At 38.0% G+C, this 21171-nt stretch overlaps 2 protein-coding genes across 2 annotated transcripts; both read right to left on the reverse strand.

Moving 5' to 3' along the window:
* Positions 1-585: 585 nt before the first annotated feature.
* Positions 586-17384, reverse strand: LOC134747644 (uncharacterized). The gene is made up of 2 exons (XM_063682250.1): positions 17244-17384; positions 586-4978 (listed from the first exon to the last, which is right to left on the reverse strand). Exons 1-2 carry the CDS (start codon positions 17250-17252, stop codon positions 4091-4093), a joined length of 897 nt encoding a protein of 298 aa, XP_063538320.1. The 5' UTR covers positions 17253-17384; the 3' UTR covers positions 586-4090.
* A 1417-nt stretch (positions 17385-18801) lies between these two features.
* On the reverse strand, positions 18802-20747 carry LOC134747619 (gastrula zinc finger protein XlCGF57.1-like). The gene has a single exon (XM_063682213.1). It carries the CDS (start codon positions 20616-20618, stop codon positions 19215-19217), a length of 1404 nt encoding a protein of 467 aa, XP_063538283.1. The 5' UTR covers positions 20619-20747; the 3' UTR covers positions 18802-19214.
* Positions 20748-21171: the final 424 nt, after the last annotated feature.

Raw genomic sequence — 21171 nt, forward strand, 5'->3', positions numbered from 1 at the left:
CGCTTCTTTCATCCGAAAGCGGCCACCAATCTGTCAACATTTTGGTCCACCTGCCATCACTCTGCCTGGCAACATGTCCCGCCCAACTCCATTTAACAATTTGGTTACAATACAAACTAGTATGTTATTAAAAGGTTTCCTTCGAACACCTTTAACAACTAACCCTGCAACTGGCAGTGAGTGCCAAACCACATAAAGAGACGGAAACGGAAACCATACAGCTTGGACATCTGCCAAAGGGTCTCCTCACTTGACAGCCATGGTTTCGTTGTTTTAGTAGGTATCAATGACGAATGACCTTAATGATCCATACCTATGTACAGTCAAGGGCATAAATATATATACATTCCCACAGTTTCAAAAATGTGTACGTACGCTCTACACCTTAGACAATAAAGTCGTGTTCACATATTTTTGAGGCATTTGTCTGGATCCATATTTTTGCCTTCGAATGTACCTAGGTGAATTTCGACATTCTTGAAAAACCTTACTCGTAAATTGAAGAAACTGGATATATTCATCAATTATGAAATATTTAATTTTGTAAGTAACATCAAACAAGGTGCAAATGAATAATATAGTCAATGCTTTTCACAATGTATTTATTTCAAAAACTTAAATATTTATAAATTAACAATTTAACTACTATGCACAATATTATATAAATAAGTAGTTCATTTAATTTGTAAACGGTCGGAACGGTATTTTACAAAACTGTATATAATATAATGTAAAGTTAACAATATTAAGGCAATTTATTATCACATTTTTTGCGGAACGTTAAGAAAGTATCCATCATGGACCTACATGTAGTAATATTCAAAAGATATTTTAACAGAATAATTGGAAAGAACAGACATAACTACACAACTGCAACACTACGTTATACCGGACAAAAATAAAATTATTAGCATCGTAATTTTTTTATTATTATATAGGAGGCAAACGAGCAGACCCATAGATACCAGGGGGGTTGTAAGTGCCATTAAGACGGGAATAGGCTCTTTTCTTGACGGTTTGGACATGTTTTATTGCCATCTAGGACAAGCCCGGAAAAATTCCTAAACAACGGACGGTCACTCAATAACACTTCCGTACAAAAATTTCCTGCCCATATGCAGGATGAGAAAATGTACGTGTGTAGCGACCTTTAGTAACTAGGTACATACGGTCAATGTGGAGAAGACCTTCAGGTAAGACCTTCTGCAAACTGTTTCATTGCTTCTAACTTCTAAAGAGTTAGTCTCTCGAAATCAAAAAGATCCTGCAGCTGTTTGAAGTTGCAGGTTTGGATCGAGAGTTGTAGTAGGTGGCGATCACAATAGATCAGGGATGGTTGCACTGATACATAGGCTTTGGTGCCTTATATAGCCCCTAACACAAGAAGAAGAAGAAGAACTTCTAACTCTTATGTTTGAACACATACTTCACTTACAGAAGGATTAGTTATTCTGTGCAGAAGGCAGAGCAGAAGGAGAGAAGTTCTTCCTTTCTGACTGTCTGACCGAAGTACATATACAAATACGAGAGTTCTGGCTCTGTGACGGTCTTCTCAAACAAAAATTGTATATGTCGGTTTTCCCCACATTGACCATAGAGTGGTAAGTTAAAAGTTTTCAGTGCACCTATAAACATCATATTTTCAGAAAAAAATTACCGGTGAAGACTAAAGTTATACAAACTATAAAATTAGCGGTGAAGACTAAAGTTAGACAAACTATAAAATTTCTATCACCGATTTTGCCGGTTCGACGTCGTGTTGCAATCAGACATGTACAAGTTCTATACCCTTAGTATTCTCCGTTTTTTTTTTCAATAGAAAAACATTTAGGATGGCTTTTATAAATATTTCGCTCGCAAATATTACGACGAGCATTTCGTATATTACAATAAATATTTCAATAAGATCCTACGCTGGCACCGTCGGCCTTATTGCAACAATTAATACTATCAATCTCGATTATTATTATTTTGCTCTAGTAACTAATAAAATTAAATTAATTTGACTAATTTATTAATATGCTAAAATAGTCCAGCAGAATACATTTCAAACTTTGAGGAATGACATAGAATAGTCAAAACGCGACTGTACGGTCGAGTTAGCAAACATCTTTAATACAAGCCTACGTTCCAAAAATATATTTACACGGCCTTAATATCAGTACATATCTTACTGGTTTTTTTTTTACTAGCCTAATTTAGTGTCGTTCGTTTACTCGACCCTGTCGTTCCGGATTAAATGCGTCCAAGTCGTCCCGTCCGCGTCCCGCCATCTCCTTTTCGGCATCTTAGACTTAGAGTGTAAATATTTTTGAAACGTTGGCCTGTAAAATATGTTTGTGAACTGGACTATACTAAGTGTACTACCATAATTGGCACAAAACTACGTTCTGGGTAGTCAAATGTGACAGTCAATACCAAGCTGACAAAATACCGTCTTTTCTTACGCACGATATTTTTGCGGTAAGAACGAGATCAGTCAATATTCAGGCCCTCTAAGCGTGTTTGGCTAACTAAACTACAATAGACAATTATTTATGGTAGTACGATGTCGTATGACGACTCTAAAAGTTCACCAATAAAGATTTATTAGGAATAACAGACAATTTAAAATATATTCTCGTCAATAGATAGATCAACCTTTCGGGAAAATTACATATCACGTAGTTTCAAATATTACCAACGAATAACCACAAAATCTACCCCTAATCACAATCCCACTTATAAAAAATACAATGTATAAAATGCAAAACTCAGAACCCAACATATTAGCTATTTATAATCTGTCGCACGCTTTCGTCCAATGACACAATAACACGTGTTATGACAGTGTCCCATTCCACACACACCGCATTTTATGGCTACATCTAAAGCTAGTGACATGGTTGTTTTGCCTATGCATTAGTTAGAATATAAAAATTCGCAACATTGCATAAGAAATGAAAAATAATCATCAAGAAACTACAGTCAAGGTTGATGCCTTTCGGCCTTCATAAAGCACTAATTAATCACAATAATTAATCAGTTACTGCCTCAAATTAACATTATTGTTTGAACTGCTTCCTTAAATAAAGTTAAAAGTTAGAATGGAATGTAAAAAATGCATTAGATTAGGATATTATATAAAATTAAAAGAAATAAAGAGCAATTTCTGTGCACTAGAACTAGATGTAAATAAGGCACGCTATTTGACACTACTGACTTTCAAAGGCACTCGTTAAAGTGAAGAGTTAAGTACATTAATACTAGAAATTGAAAGGAACACTAGTGACCCAATTGACGGGCCAAGCGAACGCTCATTAGAGTTATAAATGATAGTGAAATATGAACACGAATGGAGGTGCTCGGTCCATCAAAACATTCGAAGGCCAGCTTCGGCCGAATACTCATTCGTAGCTCATCCATCAATCTCTTACTGTGTGGAAGTTGAAAGTTCCCTAATCTTTTGACAGATAAATAACGATTATTGGCGTAGTTAACGCAATGACCACACATAACAGAACCGCGGTGACACGCGGGAAACAGAAAACAATCCACGTCATGCTGAATAGCGTTATTAATCGCTTTATTGTGGCACTGGGAGCGAATTCCCGGCTAATCATCGGTTTTTATGATCATAAGTTTTCTCACAACGCCAAGAAAGGCAGCACAATGGAGCCGGCGGCGTGTCCCGCGGACTGGGAAAGCGACGCAAAATACCCAGGTTTTTCAGTATTCAGATACCAAACAATAGGAAGAAACTTACACTTCGAGGAGTTCGGATCATGTATCGGCCGCTTTCCAACAACGCATGCACGAGATAATTGCTGTTACGGATAACCATCATTTGCATTGTTCGCGATCGGGAGAAAATTAATTGCGCGCCGCGACTGATCGATGAAAGAAATCGATCAGCTGAAGTTTGCGGGACAAAAACCGCTGTAATTTCTTCACCAGACGTTCATTCACACTCGCGACCTGCTTATTAGACTGTCCATTGTACCGTATCGTGTTTCGCACTAGATAAAGTTACCAAAACCCACACACATTTCGGCGCCGCATCCGAGCGACGATCACATTGGACTTATCATACGATATCTCGTAACACCAGTTAGGCCGCACCAGTTTCGTGTTTCTGCTGAATGATGGACTCCCACTGCGCGATGAGTCTTGTAGAACTTGGCGCCAGGAATTCCTGTCCTGGACTGAGTTCACACAACTCAGCCAAGGATTTTGCCGGCTTCAAACTTCCTATAGACTCATGTCCAGAGCTGTTCCTTGGCGACGGTGACCGTAGCTCATCATTTAAAGCCTCATACAGCTCTCCTATGGATTTAGTCGCCTTTAATTTCCCTGGCATCGGGATCTCTTCGTCCTCAGACTCGGAGCTAGTCTCATTATCACTCAACTCTAAATCAAAAGGCCTCTGCTTCTTCCTCATGCGTTTCAGTTCGTGTTCTCTATCCTTCATGTCTTGAAGCTCTTTCTGGATTTTCTCCTCAACAGGTACGTATCCTTTTCGCACGGGTTTGCCTTCAGACGTGCGTGTGATGATAGGCGTTGTAGGGCTGATAGGGGTCACTACAGGGGAAGGTGTGAAGATTAGAGGTGGAGCGAATGCGACAGGCGATGTAGGCGTCATAGGTGAGGTTGTAGGGAGTTTCCCTTTGTTGGCTATGAACCTTTGCATGATGCCTTTGGTTCCATTCTGAGGTGTGAAGCGTCTCGTGTAGCCATTTGTGTTCAGCAAAGCCGGTGGTGTGGGCGGCGACGGGGCGATAGGCCCGAGGAGCTGTGACGTAGATACAGCACGGTTCAACGTACGCGGCGGTTTCTCCGCGTCACCATTCATGTGACCATTCTGATGGTTCATCTCAATCGTCGACTCCGACAGCATTCTGTTCACCCTGAAGTGCCCTTCCTTGAATTCTCTCTCTCTTTCTGTGACCTCTATTATCTCCCTCTGGATCCTAGAGAGCGGATCCTCTTTCAGCAGCGACTGGAAAAAACGAGAACGCAAAATTAGAGAAGGTATAGTTACGGTAAATAGTTTGGCTACTTTCATCAGATATAAACCTTATTTATGTGCATTTTTTAATTACATAACCGATGTTTTAATTGCTGGTAGTAATTTGTTTTACAAAAGAAGACGGCATGAGATAAATAATAGCCGGTCTCAGTTTGGTATAGCGTCTAGGTCGCATGACCTTAAAAGATACGTATTATCGATCGAGAAAACGAGTTATCGATACAATTCAGCTCAAGCTAATCGTGTTGCCTAGTTCGGTAGAACCAGATACTAGTAAATAAAGGGGCGTATAGTTCTAGCGAATACGACGCATGTTTGCTGTACATTGCGGGATTTATGCGACCCTTGCATTAGTTGTGCCAATAAGGCGTGCAATAGGAAGCAAACACTCAAGTGTAACTCAAGTAATACATATTTCTTATTATTAGTGTAAAATTAGTTTAGGTACATTTAGTGAAGTTTTAATTCCATATATTTTGTAGGGGTTTCGACATTCGCGAAAGTATAAAGCCATTTATTTGAAAATACTAAAGTAGGTAACTCGCTAGGTGACGTTACAGACGTTACAGTGTTAGTAAAATCATGCCAAATAGAGCATGGCGGCGCCATCTAGAATAACGACAAGAAAAAGTGAAAAAATAAACTTGCTTTTTGTTTATTTATTTACTTTTAGGACGAGCAGTCTAAGAGAACTCTAGAAGACGTGTGCAAATAAACAAGAAGTATATCTAGGAACGTGACTAATCGCGAGTGTGTCCGTCATGTCGATACGTTATCGGGCGATTACTAAAATTGCTGTTTAATATCGTAATCCGATGCGGGCGATAAAACATTTCCGTTTCTAAATTAATTTTAGAGATTGTTTTTTCCAGAATCACTTCATTGATTAAGGCTTGTATTGTTTTCCCAGGCAAGTTTCAAGAAAATCAGTTCGAATCGAGATTTGTCCATCTCTGTTGCGTTGCGTCATTCGGATGATAGGGATTCGGATCGGTTCAGAATTTGCAACTTGTTACGGTTTTGATCTTATTTTGATACGACCCTGAAGATCACTCACGCTCAAATGAAGTGAAACTCGTGAGATGTACGCCAATCATCAAGACGGTCGTCGAGGTCTTATCAAAACCAGTTCAAAAACGTAACAAGTTGTTAAATCTGAATCGGGATCAGAAACGAAAATAATTTCCAATTTGATGTTCTGTTCGCAGAACTAGCACGGGATAAATGAGAACACCAAGGAAAACTTAAATATTGAGTACAACATTAAACGGCTATAAAGCCTGACCAGAAATATATGATCACGCGCCATGTTGCGGAATTTCACTGGAACTATTTATTTCATACTATAGTGAACTGTCACCTTATACAATGAAAATAACAGCGCCCTCTTGACAATGATCATACATGAGATCCGTTACGCAAAAAGTGTTATTGATTTAAGCGATTAGGTTTAGATGCCAAAGTAAACTTATCAAGTAAACTCAATCTAATACCAAGGAACAGCTTAGCCATTTACAATAGTTATAGAAAACGCGAAACGAAACTTAAATAATGCATGGAAATGATCACGTCACTTTCCGTTGCATTTTGTCATCCTGACACATTTTTACTTGTCGATTATCTTTTTGTCGATATAAGATTGTCATCTTCACAAGGTAATAAATAAGTACAAATCAATTAGAGCGAGATGTTGTACGTACAAACTTCCACTCGCTCTATTTTTTATAGTAGTTTATGCAACCGTTGTTTAAGAGAGGTCAAGAAAGGCGAGTGGCGTGAGTAACAATTTGAGGCGAATAATATTCATATAAAATTTGGGCAGCATAGGATTTTTTTCTCTTTCACTTTTATGAATTTCGGTATTTCGCCATCGCCTCATACCTATGATGCCACGGTCGGTGATAAGGACAAAGCATGGCACTATTTTCTCTTTCCTCTTATAGGAATCGCAATAAGACTATCTTTCTCTATCAAAGAATGTCAGGCCCTTGATTTCGTACAATATTTTTTAAGTGGTCATTACACGATGTATCGAAAAGTGCCAAAAAGATATTGCGTGTATGCACAAAATACAAATGCGTTTTTGGGGAATAGACTAAAGACTTGTCTTGACAACTAGGTATAAGGTAGGGTTTTAGAGATGTGTGCACGAACCCTTTATATTATATGACAAATAAAAGTACGGAAGTAGAAAAAATAATTGTTAGAAACGAAAACTAGTAAGGGACGAGTGTTATTTCAGAATGTCGTTTTAAAATAAGAGCGTAACTTCGTTTGTATGGTAGCGGCGGTTATCTTAACTATTTTAGTCCAAAGCTAATATCAAAAGTATGAGCGGAAGATGGAAGATTCTCTCTTGGGCGAAAAATAATGGACCTTGTCTCCTTGGAATAAGGATTACCCAACAACACCTGTTTCGATATAATTGAGCGTGTGGTTCCTCTATATTTAGCGTTTAATTAGAGTCCGAACGGCGCAAGATGAAACGCGTCAGGAAGTGAGGAATTGGGGCAACTTTCACTGATGTATGGGCGTACGCTGGTGCAGCAAGGGACTTATCTTATCTCATGTGTGTGTGTGACACACAGGACAGTGAAAGTAAAGCTTCAGATTGGAATTTTTGAGCTTATTAACCGGATAACCAGCCATTATCCTACTGAAATATCTTTTGATACTACGAGTAAAGGTGATTTAAAGATATTTGTGCCGGCGAAACAACAAATATTTTAGGAGAATTAAAAGGTTTATAAAAATATTTTCTTAATCACTAAACTTTGTGTTTCTTGCAAATTTTTTAAATAACAATGGGGCTAAAACAATGACGATAAAATATTCCTTTTACCTTGTAATTTAATCTTCATTCGTCAGTATTATATTGTATATTATCATATCCTCTACCCGCATACACGACAAAACTTGCTAAAATAAATGCATTTTTGATTTGTCTAAATAAAGATTCAAAATAGAATGGAGTGGAAGTCCTTTTTATTGACAGGGTGGCTGGAGGACATCATCGAAAAGATAGGCTAAGAGAGATGTAGCTATCTCATGGAATTGTCTGGTAATAACTCCATCATTAGCTATCATTAATCAGGGGCCCTATTCGAGATGCACAACTGTCAGTTTCGGCTTCAACATCAGTTCAACAGTGGAATGAATCATTTGTTCATCAACTGTGGAAAGTATCATTTGGTACAACCAAAACTCATTCATTGAAAAAATTATGCAACAAAAATCAACTTTGTTTTCTTACTACTATACGGTTTAAAATGGCTCTGAACTCGGCGTGGTTCGGTTTGGTTTCGTTGTCACCTAACTGTGTATTGCTAATGTCAAATTTACCTATTCGACAACACACGATTTCTTCCATTCAACTGAAGTTCAACACGAAACGTCACTTAACGCATGTCAAATACCGCTCCTGCTCTTCGGTATACCTGGGACATGTTCTCTGGAGAACATGTAACATTTCTACTAGGTATAATTACAAAATTGAAGTGTAAAGTACGATAAGGGTAGGTATTCTCGTTACGTAAATAAAATAATGATCAATCCAAAAAGGTCTGTGTCCAAATATGGCTTCAACTTTATTTGTTTTCAGTCGAAATTAGCCTTCCATATTTTTGATAAAAAGAAAACCCGCAGACAAATTTGACACTGGGTTAATGGTATAACCAGATTGTACCTATGTTAAAAAAAAATTGACAGAAGCAAGTACAAAATAGGTTTTGAAGTCCCTGACTTCTGAGCTAGGTAGCTAGGTAAAAACCTGTGTTACGTGTTACAGAAGTCAGTGTCCTCTCCCAGACAATGGACACTGTATAGAAAACAGGAAATAATGTATTATGGCTTATTAACTACATTTACATTTTCAATTTTTACTTTTTAAATTTAAAGTAAATAATTTTATTATAAGGATTGTTTCTATGCTAAAAACAATACCTTTCTATGTATACAGATCAATTACATTTTAAATACATTTTTTTGCGTTTAGATGTGCCTGTGTTCGTGTGTGTGTGTGTGTGTGCGTGTGTTCGTGTGTGTGTGTGTGTGTGTGTGTGTGTGTGTGTGTGTGTGTGTGTGTGTGTGTGTGTGTGTGTGTGTGTGTGTGTGTGTGTGTGTGTGTGTGTGTGTGTGTGTGTGGGTGGGTGTGGGTGTGGGTGTGTGGGTATATCAGGGTAAGATGTTTTCAGGGTAAGATGCTGACCGAAGTTTTAGTTACCTTTGCATTTTTTCGAGAACGCTTTTTTTTGTTTTAATAGCATGTTTTTACGTGTGCAAGCATGAGTTACATGACCAGTGACAGCATCACGACTGTATCGCGGCCTTTTTGCGACGGCATCGCTAATGAATCGCTGCAAAATTCGCCTCTTGTATAAGGTCCTTGGTTACATTTAAGGTACATATTGATAGGAACTGGTTAATTGTTATGCGTCACTACTTTATAAGTTTTGCTCTAATTCCGCAGATATGGCCAGAACGCTTGCCATAAATGTAAATTGTAGCCATAAAGTAAGTAAGTAGCTAAGTAAGTAAATAATATCATCCATATTTATACGAGACTTGCATAATGAGATAGCTATTTAGTCAGTTAACAGCTGCGCTTTTAAATTAAATGTTTCAGTTTATAGCTTGTTGGCGGATTTATTGAGGAATGAATATTTTATGAAGTCTTTTACATGGATGGAAGGCCCGAGAGTATTACAACCATACTATGTAATTTATAACATCAGACAGACAGACGGACAGTGGAGTCTTAGTAATAGGGTCCAGTTTTTACCCTTTGGGTACGGAACCCTAAAAATGTAGGTGTCAGGATGACAGATGCTACGAAGTCACGTGATTTCATGCGTTAGCCATTGCGTCCTGCGTTTTCCCACGGGTAAAGGTACCTTATGGCGGTTGGCCCTTACGCTATTATTAACGCCGCTCCAATTAATATTGGATTGCGATAATTTGCGGCGCTATGCGCTGTAAGCGCCAGCCGCCATAAAGATACCTTTATAGCACAGGAGAAATAGCATATTTTGGCGGCAAAATATGTAAATCCATGAAACTTTGTTTTTTATCTTTATCTTGGAACTAGAAATGAGGACCTGATGAGTCCTATCAACACTTAGGGTTCTGACCCCCTTTTCGGGGGTATGGTCTGGGGGTTCTTTTAAAAAAAATGCAGTTTACAAACTGGGCATGTGAGGTGTCATTTTCGTGTAATGTTTTGCGCTGAATCAAATGAGATCATATTCATACTTATAGGTCAATATTTTGCGAGATATGTATGGTTTTTGTTGAAAAAAATGAAAAAATCTAATATTTCAAGTCAAAGTAGGTTTTAATCAGCAAAACAATTGGAAAAGGGGGTCAGAACCCTAAATGTTAATAGGACTCATCAGATCCTCATTTCTAGTTTCAAGATAAAGATAAAAAACAAAGTTTCATGGATGTACATATTTTGCCGCCAAATGACCATATTTAGTCTAATTTTACCTGTACTCGTGGGACGTCACATATCTTTACTATTTCATATCTAGTGAATCACTAATTCATTTCCCGAATCGCGCCGTAAGAAAGACGCAAAATAAACATGAAATCACACTAGTGGCATTCAAACATTTTGAGGTTAACGTGCTGAATTGCTTGATGTAACAAACGTTAGTAATGTCAGGATCTGATACAATTATATTCGGCCTGTTATAACAAAGAGCACACGTTTGTATGTTATTTTACGCCCGATAATCGCACGTGAATGGCGTTCCCAAGGTTTTTGCCGGGCGCATGTCGCTTTCAACTTTAATTGATTTAGCATACTCCTAGTTAGTTAGTTGGCTAGTTTGAGTTTATTGCGATATTAATGCGATAATAATCTTCCGCCACCAATCCGACAGAGCAGTACTATAGGTTCCTTTAAATCAAGACTCAAAGCGTACCTAATGGACCAACAAAGTTTTGCTGCCTGAAGCTAAATATTTAAAAAATCCGGATCCCGTCATCGTCATTATTACCTACTCTGTTCTGTTCTTTAGTTATTCACAAGTTAAGTTATGTATATTTGTATATATATATATAAATTCGATGTATATATTTATGTTAGTAGTACTCTATGTTATTATATCACGTCGTCCACAACGTGTCCCGTCCCGAACTATGCTGTCCCGCACACTCCGCTGGCTCCACAGAAAACCAGCGCCGTTGACCACGCTAGTCGTGCCAGCTGCATTGCTGAGTGGAGACCATTTCAGCTTCACATCTCTATTTCTACTGTTTCGTTTATCTTTGTCTTGTATTTGCTATATATGTGTTGTATTGATGTGTTGTCTGAATAAATGATTTCTATTCTATTCTATTCTATTCTAATGCATGTGTGAATGTTTAGAATGGCCTTTTAGGTTATAAATTAATGCTAATCCTAGAAGGATTACGAGTGATTAAGGTCAGAAACGGTTTAATTCGCTATAGTTAATTAAATAAAGTATTAAGTAAATTAGGATCTGCTGATATTACCAATATAGAGACGGTGGCGGGCCAAGGGTGGCAAGACCTGGCGAAGGACAGGGCAACCTGGATTTCTTTGGAGGAGGCTTTTACCCGAAGGGGGTCCACACAGATTATTTAATATTAATAATGAATGTATTGAATGCTGTTGACATATTTAAATTATATAATTATTCAAATTTACTTTATATTCATGATTTTTCAATTGTACGTTTTATTAATTAATATTATTCCTAAATTAATATAATTGATATCTACTGCTTATATTAATTAATATTATTCCTAAATTAATGTAATTGATATATAGCATGTAAGGTTATAAATCGATATATTTCTTTCACTGCATTCAATCTGTATGGAAATTTAATAAAGCTTTTTCCATTCATTCATTACCAATTGCAGGCTGGCCAGAAAACACGTTGAAATTAGGGTTGCCACCCATACTGTAATATATAGTATCGTACTATATATAAGTCACTTGTACTATATATTATACAAAAACAATATAGTACGAAAAATACTATATTTTCATCACTCAAGAATGAGGTATACAAATGTCACCGATATTTGATTGGATTTTTAATTCGCCTCAAATCGGCGTCCTATTTTTTTTCAAATTTCCCAGTAAATACTATATTTTTTCAATATTCTGACAAAAATACTATATGTAATACTATATGTATGTGTATGTACTATATGTAGGGAGAGGAATGTTAGGGTCGACAACGCGCATGTAACTCCTCTAGAGTTGCAGGCGTACATAAGCTATGGAGACTGCTTAACATCAGACGGGCCGTATGCTTGTTTGCCACCGACGTAGTATAAAAATAAGTAAAAATGTGTAAAAAAAAGGTGGCAACCCTAGTTGAAATAATAAGTGAATAATAAGTACCTACTTCCTTAAATAGTTGTGATCCTTAGGTATGGATAGACCAGTGGTGGGCAAAGTACGGCCCGCGGGCCAACTCCGGCCCGCGATAGGATTTTATCCGGCCCGCCGAGGGTCGTTAGAAATAATTAGTATATAGTTCGTGATCCCGTGGAATAAAAAAATGCATTTTTGCTGCAATTCTGGCCCTCTTCTGAAATTAAAGCCTGACCAGGAATATATGATCACGCGCCATGTTGCGGAATTTCACTGGAACTAATTTTTTCATACTATACTGAACTGTCACCCTATACATGAGAAAGTACAGCGCCTTCTTGACAATGATCATATATTACTGGTCAGGCTTTACTTAAACTTTCTGGCCCCCCATGTAGAAAGTTTGCCCACCACTGGGATAGACAGGTCAATTGAAACGCGGACCAATACTTGAAACAAGCTTGATAACTCGTAAACAGATCGTGACGTTTGGCATTCATGCCAGCAAAACGTGTCGCGCATTGAAGCACGCTAGAATTTAAAAAAAAAATATGGGACAACATTACTTATTATCAAACTTAAAAAAACCAGCCAAGTGCGAGTCGGACTCGCGCAATAAGGGTTCCGTACTTTTTAGTATTTGTTGTTATAGCGGCAACAGAAATATATCATCTGTGAAAATTTCAACTGTCTAGCTATCACGGTTCATGAAATATGAAATACAGCCGTGACAGACAGACGGACAGTGGAGTTAGTGATAGGGTCCCGTTTTTACCCTTTGGGTACGGAACCCTAAAAAACAAATTTAATATTTAAGTGGGGCTCCCATACAACAAACGTGATTTTTTTGCTGTTTTTTACGTAATGGTACGGAACCCTTCGTGCGCGAGTCCGACGCGCACTTGGCCGGTTTTTTTTAAATAACCACAGTGGCTTGATGTAGGTTGGTCTTATGACCTTTTGACCGTTACGATCCGTTGCACGCAAGCCCTTTGACCGGAGCAGGAAGGACACAATACATCCTATCTTATTACTAAAGTCAACTAAAGTGGGTATTATGTTACGCTTACGGACCAGAGCACTGACCTCTGGGCATCCGGGATAAGGGCTACCGTACATGCAATTCAGAGGGCCTACCACCAACATCGAAAAACGTTATCTCTCTGTCGCTCGAATACGCAAGAGCGATAGAGGCAGGTAACTATTTTCGATTCTTCGACATCGGTGCTCTCTGATCTGAAATTCTTGTAGTTCTGGATTAGAGTTAGACCAAGTCAGGGGTGCGAAACTCCTCGCTTCGGGCAAACTCGGCTCCGTTCGGCTCAGCATTGCTTCGAGCAATTATTAGGGTTGGTACAACTTGACGTCCCTTTGCGTTCACGACCACAGATAAGATAATGACTCGAATTTTGACAACCCTAAATAGCCGAAAGGGATGCTGTCATATATTAGATAGGGATAGTATGATTCGACTTTGAACCGCTGTCAAACTACGGTTTTGTAGGAAGTTTCCTTTCTGTATTATTTTATTAATTCGGTGACCAAGTTAAGTTGGCAGCTATTATGATAGCACAGACTGTGCAAGGGTTATTTAAACCTCATAATTTCATAGCAGTTTGACGTTTAAAATAACACTTAAACAGTCTGCTGGGCTATCAAAATCGCTGCCAACTTAGCTTGGTCTAACTCTAGTAGGCACGGCAATGGAACTGTAGAACTAACAGACTTCCTTGGCATGTAAGAGTTTTGAACAAGGGCCTGACACTCTTTGATAGAGAAAGATAGTCTTATTGTGATTCCTATAAGAGGAAAGAGAAAATAGTGACATGCTTTGTCCTTATCACCGACCGGGTGGCATCATAGGTAGGAGGCGATGGCGAAATACCGAAATTTATAAGTGAAAGAGAAAAAATCTTATGCTGCCTAAAGGGGCCCACTGACTATCAGTTCGCCGGACGATATCGGCCTGCCAGTTGTTCGGAACTGTCAAATTTTTGTTCTAACTGACAGGCCGATATCGTCCGGCGGACTGATAGTCAGTGGCCCCCTTTAATTTTATATGAATATTCTTTCTCTTACCCCCGGTCGCTCGGTGGCGCGACTATAATTACTTGTACATGTATAATATGTCTATGGTTTTGAATGATTCACGGTTAGTTTTACGAGACTTGTTTTGACCGGGATATAGACCGTGATTACCTTTTGTATTGTTTTTGAGCTCCCGATATTTCGACGCAGTTACATGCATCTTGTTCACGGGTGACTGAAGATAGCAGGTGGGTTCGTTGGCATGATTGTCGGATTATCATTAGTCATAATTCTGAAACCGTTAACTTTTCAGGATTTTCGTAAGGTTCTCCTATAGATAGGTTAAGTTAGGTTTGTTTTATGGCAATCCTGATCCTGAATAAGTTACGCGTTTCTGAGAAAAACCAAATTATGACTAAAGAAAATGCGGACAAACAATACATTATGATATTGTCTTCGGTTACCGCGATAGTTACTCATGAAACGTCGGGATGTATTATAAATTCAATATACGCGATATAATCCGTTTTCATAGTTTTATTTCATGAATACATTATGACTTAAAACCTTATGGGAAACAATAGAGACACTTTCCAAGTGTTACTGCTACATTGGTAACTATCTGTAGCCACAAAAATTACCTTAATGTTACCGTGTTGTACAGTGTTACTCGACAAAAATTAACCTAGGTGGATGCACCTTTATCAAGTGCGGAAAAGAGGAAATTCGAAACGAGTGGCGATAAATTAAAACACGACCGCAGGGAGTGTTTCAAATCGACACGAGTTGCGAATTACCTTTTCGCACGTGTATCGTACAACGTTTTACAGTACATATGGTCCTTTAAACTTTCGACTTATGCACGAAAAGTGCTCTTTTACGCACTAGTGCGAGAAAGTAGCACCATATGTACTGTAAAGTATTTATTCGCGCAGCGCAGACCTTGATTATTTTTCATATAGCGTCATTGGGCTAGTTTCCGTTCAGCTCTAGTTTTCGTCCACGTTAGGTACTTGAAGGAGTTGAATATTATAAACCTACCTTGCCGCACAAATTTGACTTATTACAATCCTTAATGCCTAAACAATTGATATATTAAGTCCGCCTGTTGTACACTTTTTATGTGCAATAAAGTTTAAAATAAATATATCTACATAAAAAATTATGAATTGAAAAATAAATTATATTGGTTGTTAAAACTAGAGCTGGACGGAAACTAGCGCAATGACCCTACTTAGTCTTAAGGTCTGCCGCAGACACATTTGAAATTCTTGAATGTATATGGTTCCGAATAAACTCAATAGTTATTTTCCCCTCACTAGCTCGGAAAGCCGTCTTTTATCCTTTAAAACAAGCGGGGAAAAACGCATTTTATCCACTAGTGGGGAAAGTAATTTGACCTTGGATGGAGCGTGTTTAAGTAGCTTGACAGATAACAAAACGTAAAACGCTCATAATAATGGTTCGTTCGATATTAATTATCATTAAATAAATGGTTTGAGAATTTAATAAAAAATACCAGATTTAGCTTTATTTAATGATTTTAAGTCATAAACCTTAAAATTCCATAATAAACGTTTGTTTTTTAATAATTATGTTGAATATAATTCTGAACGCACAAGTTAAGTCGATGCAATTTCAAAACGCATCATTGACATTTCATACGTCAGAAATGTCAACATTGTCAACAAAAAATTTACTTAAAAACTTCTCACGTAAAAGTACAGAATTTCCAGAGTTTTTTGTTATAATATCGTAAAAAAATTAGTGATACCAGTTGATGAAGATGATCTAACGCCTGTGGATGTTGGACTTTCCTCGCTATAGTGAGGGGAAAAGTTTTGTTTTACACACGGGTGCAAATGTATTTTACTTCTCGTGTGTTAAAACACTCGCTACGCTCAGGATTCTATTTTAGAACCACTCGCTTCGCTCGTGGATCAACTATTGAATCCTTTCGCTTGCTCGTGTTTCAATTCCACACTCGCGGGTAAAATACAACTTTGCACCCTTGTTATAACAAATTATATTGTATAGTCTGTCAAGCCATTTCCGTCAGTAGAAAAAAGCGGCAAATTTAAAAAATGTAGGCGCGAAGGGTAAACGTCCCATAGAAAATTTGAATTTCGCGCCTGTTTCTACTGACGAAGTTGTTTGACCGGCTATAGTTACCTTTATTAAGTGCCTTTAAGAATGTTTTCCCAGTAACAGCTGCAATATCTACAGAGCGTCTGTTTATCTAGGTGTTCTTATATAAAAATGCGTTCGCAGGTAGTTTTATGGTTTAATACCGAGTCACTCTCAGATTAAATCTCGCTTCACGACTCTGAACCAGTTTCTTATTAGATTCCAGGACGAAACAAAGTTACTTGTTACTTGTAATTTAATAGGTATTGCTTAATCAAGCGAAACAATACCCACTCATAAACGTGGACGATTAAGTACTTATAACAATCGATATTAACGGTAATTCTCAGAATGATAAGACAATAGCTTCAATAAATAAAATGGAACAATCGCTGGATAAAATGTTATCGGAGATCAACGATTTCGATTCGGCAGGGTTACGCCTGGCATAATAGTGAATTACCCTCGTTTTAAAACTAGGGTAAAACCATAAACATCGCTTCGCGTGGAATTCGCACTATAAACTTTTTTTTCTTAGCCGCCACGGTATGGCCACGAAATTCTTCCCGAGCTTTATCACTGTCACCGCTTCACAAAAGCTTTCTACACGGCACACATTTCCAAACTTGCTATTCTGTTGCTAATTAATCGTAACGCGAGCGCTGACCCGTAGTTTTATAGTTTTAAGATTACAATCGAGATGTAGATTATAACGGTACTTACTTCACTCATAGTGAACGAGAAGTGATCCAGGCACAGTTTAACAGTTTTAACACATGGAACGGGCGCGGGACATGGTAACGCGCGCGACGCGTGTGCGGCGGCCGGCGGTCGGCGGGCTAACGTCCTCGCGAGTGCCGCGTATCGCCTCGCCGGTGTGCCAGGCCAGGAGACCAGCGGCTGAGCGAGCGGAGCGGAGGCGGGAGCGATTTGGTTGTGCAGAATTTAGTCTTCACATTTTCAAGTTATGTTCCATGCATATTTTGGCGTTTACCTTAATTCACTTTATTGGCTGGTTTACTTATACTTGCGGTTTCTGGATATTCTGCTATGTTCAGTTCTACATATTAGCCTCCTCGAAACACGAGTAGAAAAGAAACTACCAAAATGAGTCTAATTAAACATTCACTCTGGATCGAAACTAGCATTTCAGCAGAAAACTATGGCTTTGAAAAAAAAAGTAGGTAAAATAATCATTGACTTTGAAGATAGGTGCTCTAAAGTGAATTTGCTTTATATCATTGACCTTGTATGATAAACCACTTGTACAAATATGCACTACGTAAGGCCATTATCATAATCTGTGAACAAGATGAAGAAGCCCCCATGGCTTGGCTTTGGCGCGAAACTCATTTATATTTATGAAATATTTATAATTTACGGTTTATACTCACTTTTAGTCACCGTAAAATTAGTTAATGTTAGTATGTATCACAACAGTTTAAATTCGAAATATTGATTAATAAACTAAAATACATATGTTTACAACACTTACAAAACATTGAGTCTTCCGCACCCGCGCTTCTCCTGGCCACACGCAGCCGCGAGAGTGAGAGGGCCCGATAACGTTACCTGTAGAAAAGAGAAAGGGGCATAACACCTCACAACACCTGCTTTACCGACGCGCTGTTTTACCGACGGTGGTTCCCGCCATTTTGGAATTCGAAGGATTTACGCTCCGGTGGTAAGGGTCGTTTCCCTCTTGAACTAGAAAGGATGGGCGGAATTGGAAGGTTTTCGATGTTAAATCGGGTCAGCTGGTTTAATTAAATTTGTTGTGACGGGAAACCTTGCAACTTGCAAGTGTGTTATGTGGCTTCGCCCAAATGTTTTAGTTGGTAGACGAAACAGGTTAGGGGCAGGTAGGTATAGTTGGTCAAACCAAATTGTTAGTAAATAAGTAAAAAAAAACTATACTCCTCCTTTTCTTTTGGGTGCTAGTGCTAGTTAAAGACAAAGATAGTATGAATATATGTTTGAAATGAGACAGTCCTTTGACAAACTATAGGTAAATTTGATTAATACCATTTAATACTAACAGTCGACTAAGATTTAAAAACTTACAGTAATTTCAGGTCAATGCTGTCAGATGGTTTTCATACCATATTAAGTCCTAGTATAAATATAATAAAGTCATTTGTAATAACATTCTATCTATTACTGATATTTTAGGATATTAAGCATCTGTCAATCACAATCTTTAGATAGACAACCAAGGTGTATGTGTATAGGATTTAAATAAAATTGTGCTATTGGCAAAAAAGTAGGTACATATAATTATTTGTCACAATAATTTATAACTACTTCTACAAATGAAAAAAAAGTCTACAAACTCAATTGTAAATGGTAATAAAGTTTTCATAAATTCAGTAATTAAATTACAGTTCTAAACTATTTAATGCATAATTAGTACTAATTAAGTTTTTAGTAATTCTATGACTAGAATTCTTAACATATCAGTCGGCGCATAGATTAGCATAAAGTAACTTATTATAACCTCGAAAGGCCCAATGTGCATTACAATGTACACTCTGTTTCAATCTAATTTGAACCTTACACTAACTGAATTAAGTAGTAGCATTTTTTTGTTACATTGTTTTCTAAAACAAAGGAGTCACCCTAATCTACTATACAACAAATATAGTTCAAATTAAAAATAGGAAAACTTTGTATGGTGGGCCTTACGAGGATAAACTAAGGACCATTAAGGGTGAGTATGGTTTTGTCTTCTTTGAGCTGCAGTTCCATGTGACTGACCCGAAGGTGGCGGGACAGGTCACTCATCCGGAAGAACCCTCGGGAACAATGCTGGCACACATACGGAGTGTGGTTTGTATGCTGCTTTAGCAAATGGAACTCTAACATTGGCGCAGTAGGGAAAGTTCTTGTACACTCCCCAATGGAACACTTGAATTTTGCCGCATTCTCATGTCTAAACGCTAGGTGATGTGTCAGACTACGCTTTGTCGCAAACTTTTGCTGACATACATGACATATGAACGGCTTTTCACCAGTATGCTTGCGCATGTGGACTTCTAAGTCTGAAAATGTCTTTGAGCAAATATTACACTGTCCAGACTTTTCTGAATGCTTGCGTCTTATGTGGGTTTTGAGGTTTCCTTTCATTGAGAATGTCATACCGCAGTAGTTGCAAACATTTTGCTTCTTATTCACATGAAGGTTCATGTGCACTTTTAGAGCACTGTTGCTTTTCATGGACTTGTGACAGAGATGGCAGGTGTAGTGTTTCTCATCGCTGTGAACTAGCAGGTGCTTCCGGGCCACAGTTCTATCGGCAAACTTCTTATTACATATGGAACAAGCAAACGGTTTCTCTCCAGTGTGAATTCTCTTATGACGGATGAGTGAAGCTATTTGCCGGAACTTTCTGGAGCAAAATGGGCAGGCATATGGACGTTCATCTGTGTGGACTCTTATGTGCGTTATGATCTCGTTTTTTCTAAAAAAGCTGCTGCCGCAATGCTCGCAAGTGTATTTTCTCTCTCGTTCACTGTGAAAAGTCTCGCAATGTCGTTTCAAAGCTCCTTTAGTAGCAAATTTGGCATCACACGAGGAAGTAATGCAGGAATATGGTTTATCACCAGTATGTGTTCTCATGTGGATCTCCATGGCTGAGGGGCTGGTGGTCATCTGCCCGCAGGTGACACACTGTATAGGCTCCATTTTTCCTTTCTTCCTTTTCTTAACATATTTACCTTTCTTATCTTTTATTTTCTTGACTGGCTCCTCCCAGTTAACATCGTAGTCATCATCTAGGAAGCTAAAGTTAAGGTAAGGTTCATCTGGATCGTCTTTTATGTCTTCGTTCTTTATGTTTAACGCTGATTCTCTTTGACTGTCCAGTTTTAAGGTTTTTAAAGCCAGGTCTGAAGCTTCACACTTTTGCACGAATTCGTATGACACAGAGAGCTCGGCAATGCAGCTGAGGCAAATCGAGCTTGGCAATCCGTCGTTTTCCCTGATAGTAATCTTTACGAACCGCATTATTTTGTCGCTGTACGGTAAACCATCGTGTTTTTCGAACAGCGATGTATCGCCCGGTCTGCTGAGACAAACTCGACAAATTTTCGAATCCATTATCTTCTTACAGGAATTGGGGGTCTAATAAGATTGCACTTTTAATGTTTTCAGTGATTGAATTTTATGGCACGAAACGGGACTAAAAAACAAACAAGCTTCAGCTTTATTCCATAAATTCCATTTTTTGTTCTACCCATACCCACCTTACCCACCCAAACCCATACACAAATCAAATGTCAAAGTATGAAACTACCTTAAGAAATACAGTAGAAAAGTTTGTGTAAAATGGAGCGGTTATGATACTGAAAATGATATAAAATACAATTTTTACTTTAATTTTCTATTTAATAACAAAATAATAAAAATCATGGAATGAATATTAACATCTAAAATCTCCTTATACACTTAAGATGTTTTTCAATGTAAGGAAAGCATTTTTGAAATCTGCGTGGAACAAATCTAATAAGAGTGAAAATAGAAAGTGAGGATTATTTAAGCTACGCAATAAAACGAAAGCAAAAGGTATAATTTAATCTGAAAATTATTACTTTATGTTAAAAGCTTAAATTCGATTGAAAGCTTAAAGCTTTCATTTTATTTTATCTAAGTT

The sequence above is a fragment of the Cydia strobilella genome, chromosome 15 (genome assembly GCF_947568885.1).
Source record: "Cydia strobilella chromosome 15, ilCydStro3.1, whole genome shotgun sequence".
NCBI lineage: Eukaryota > Metazoa > Arthropoda > Insecta > Lepidoptera > Tortricidae > Cydia > Cydia strobilella.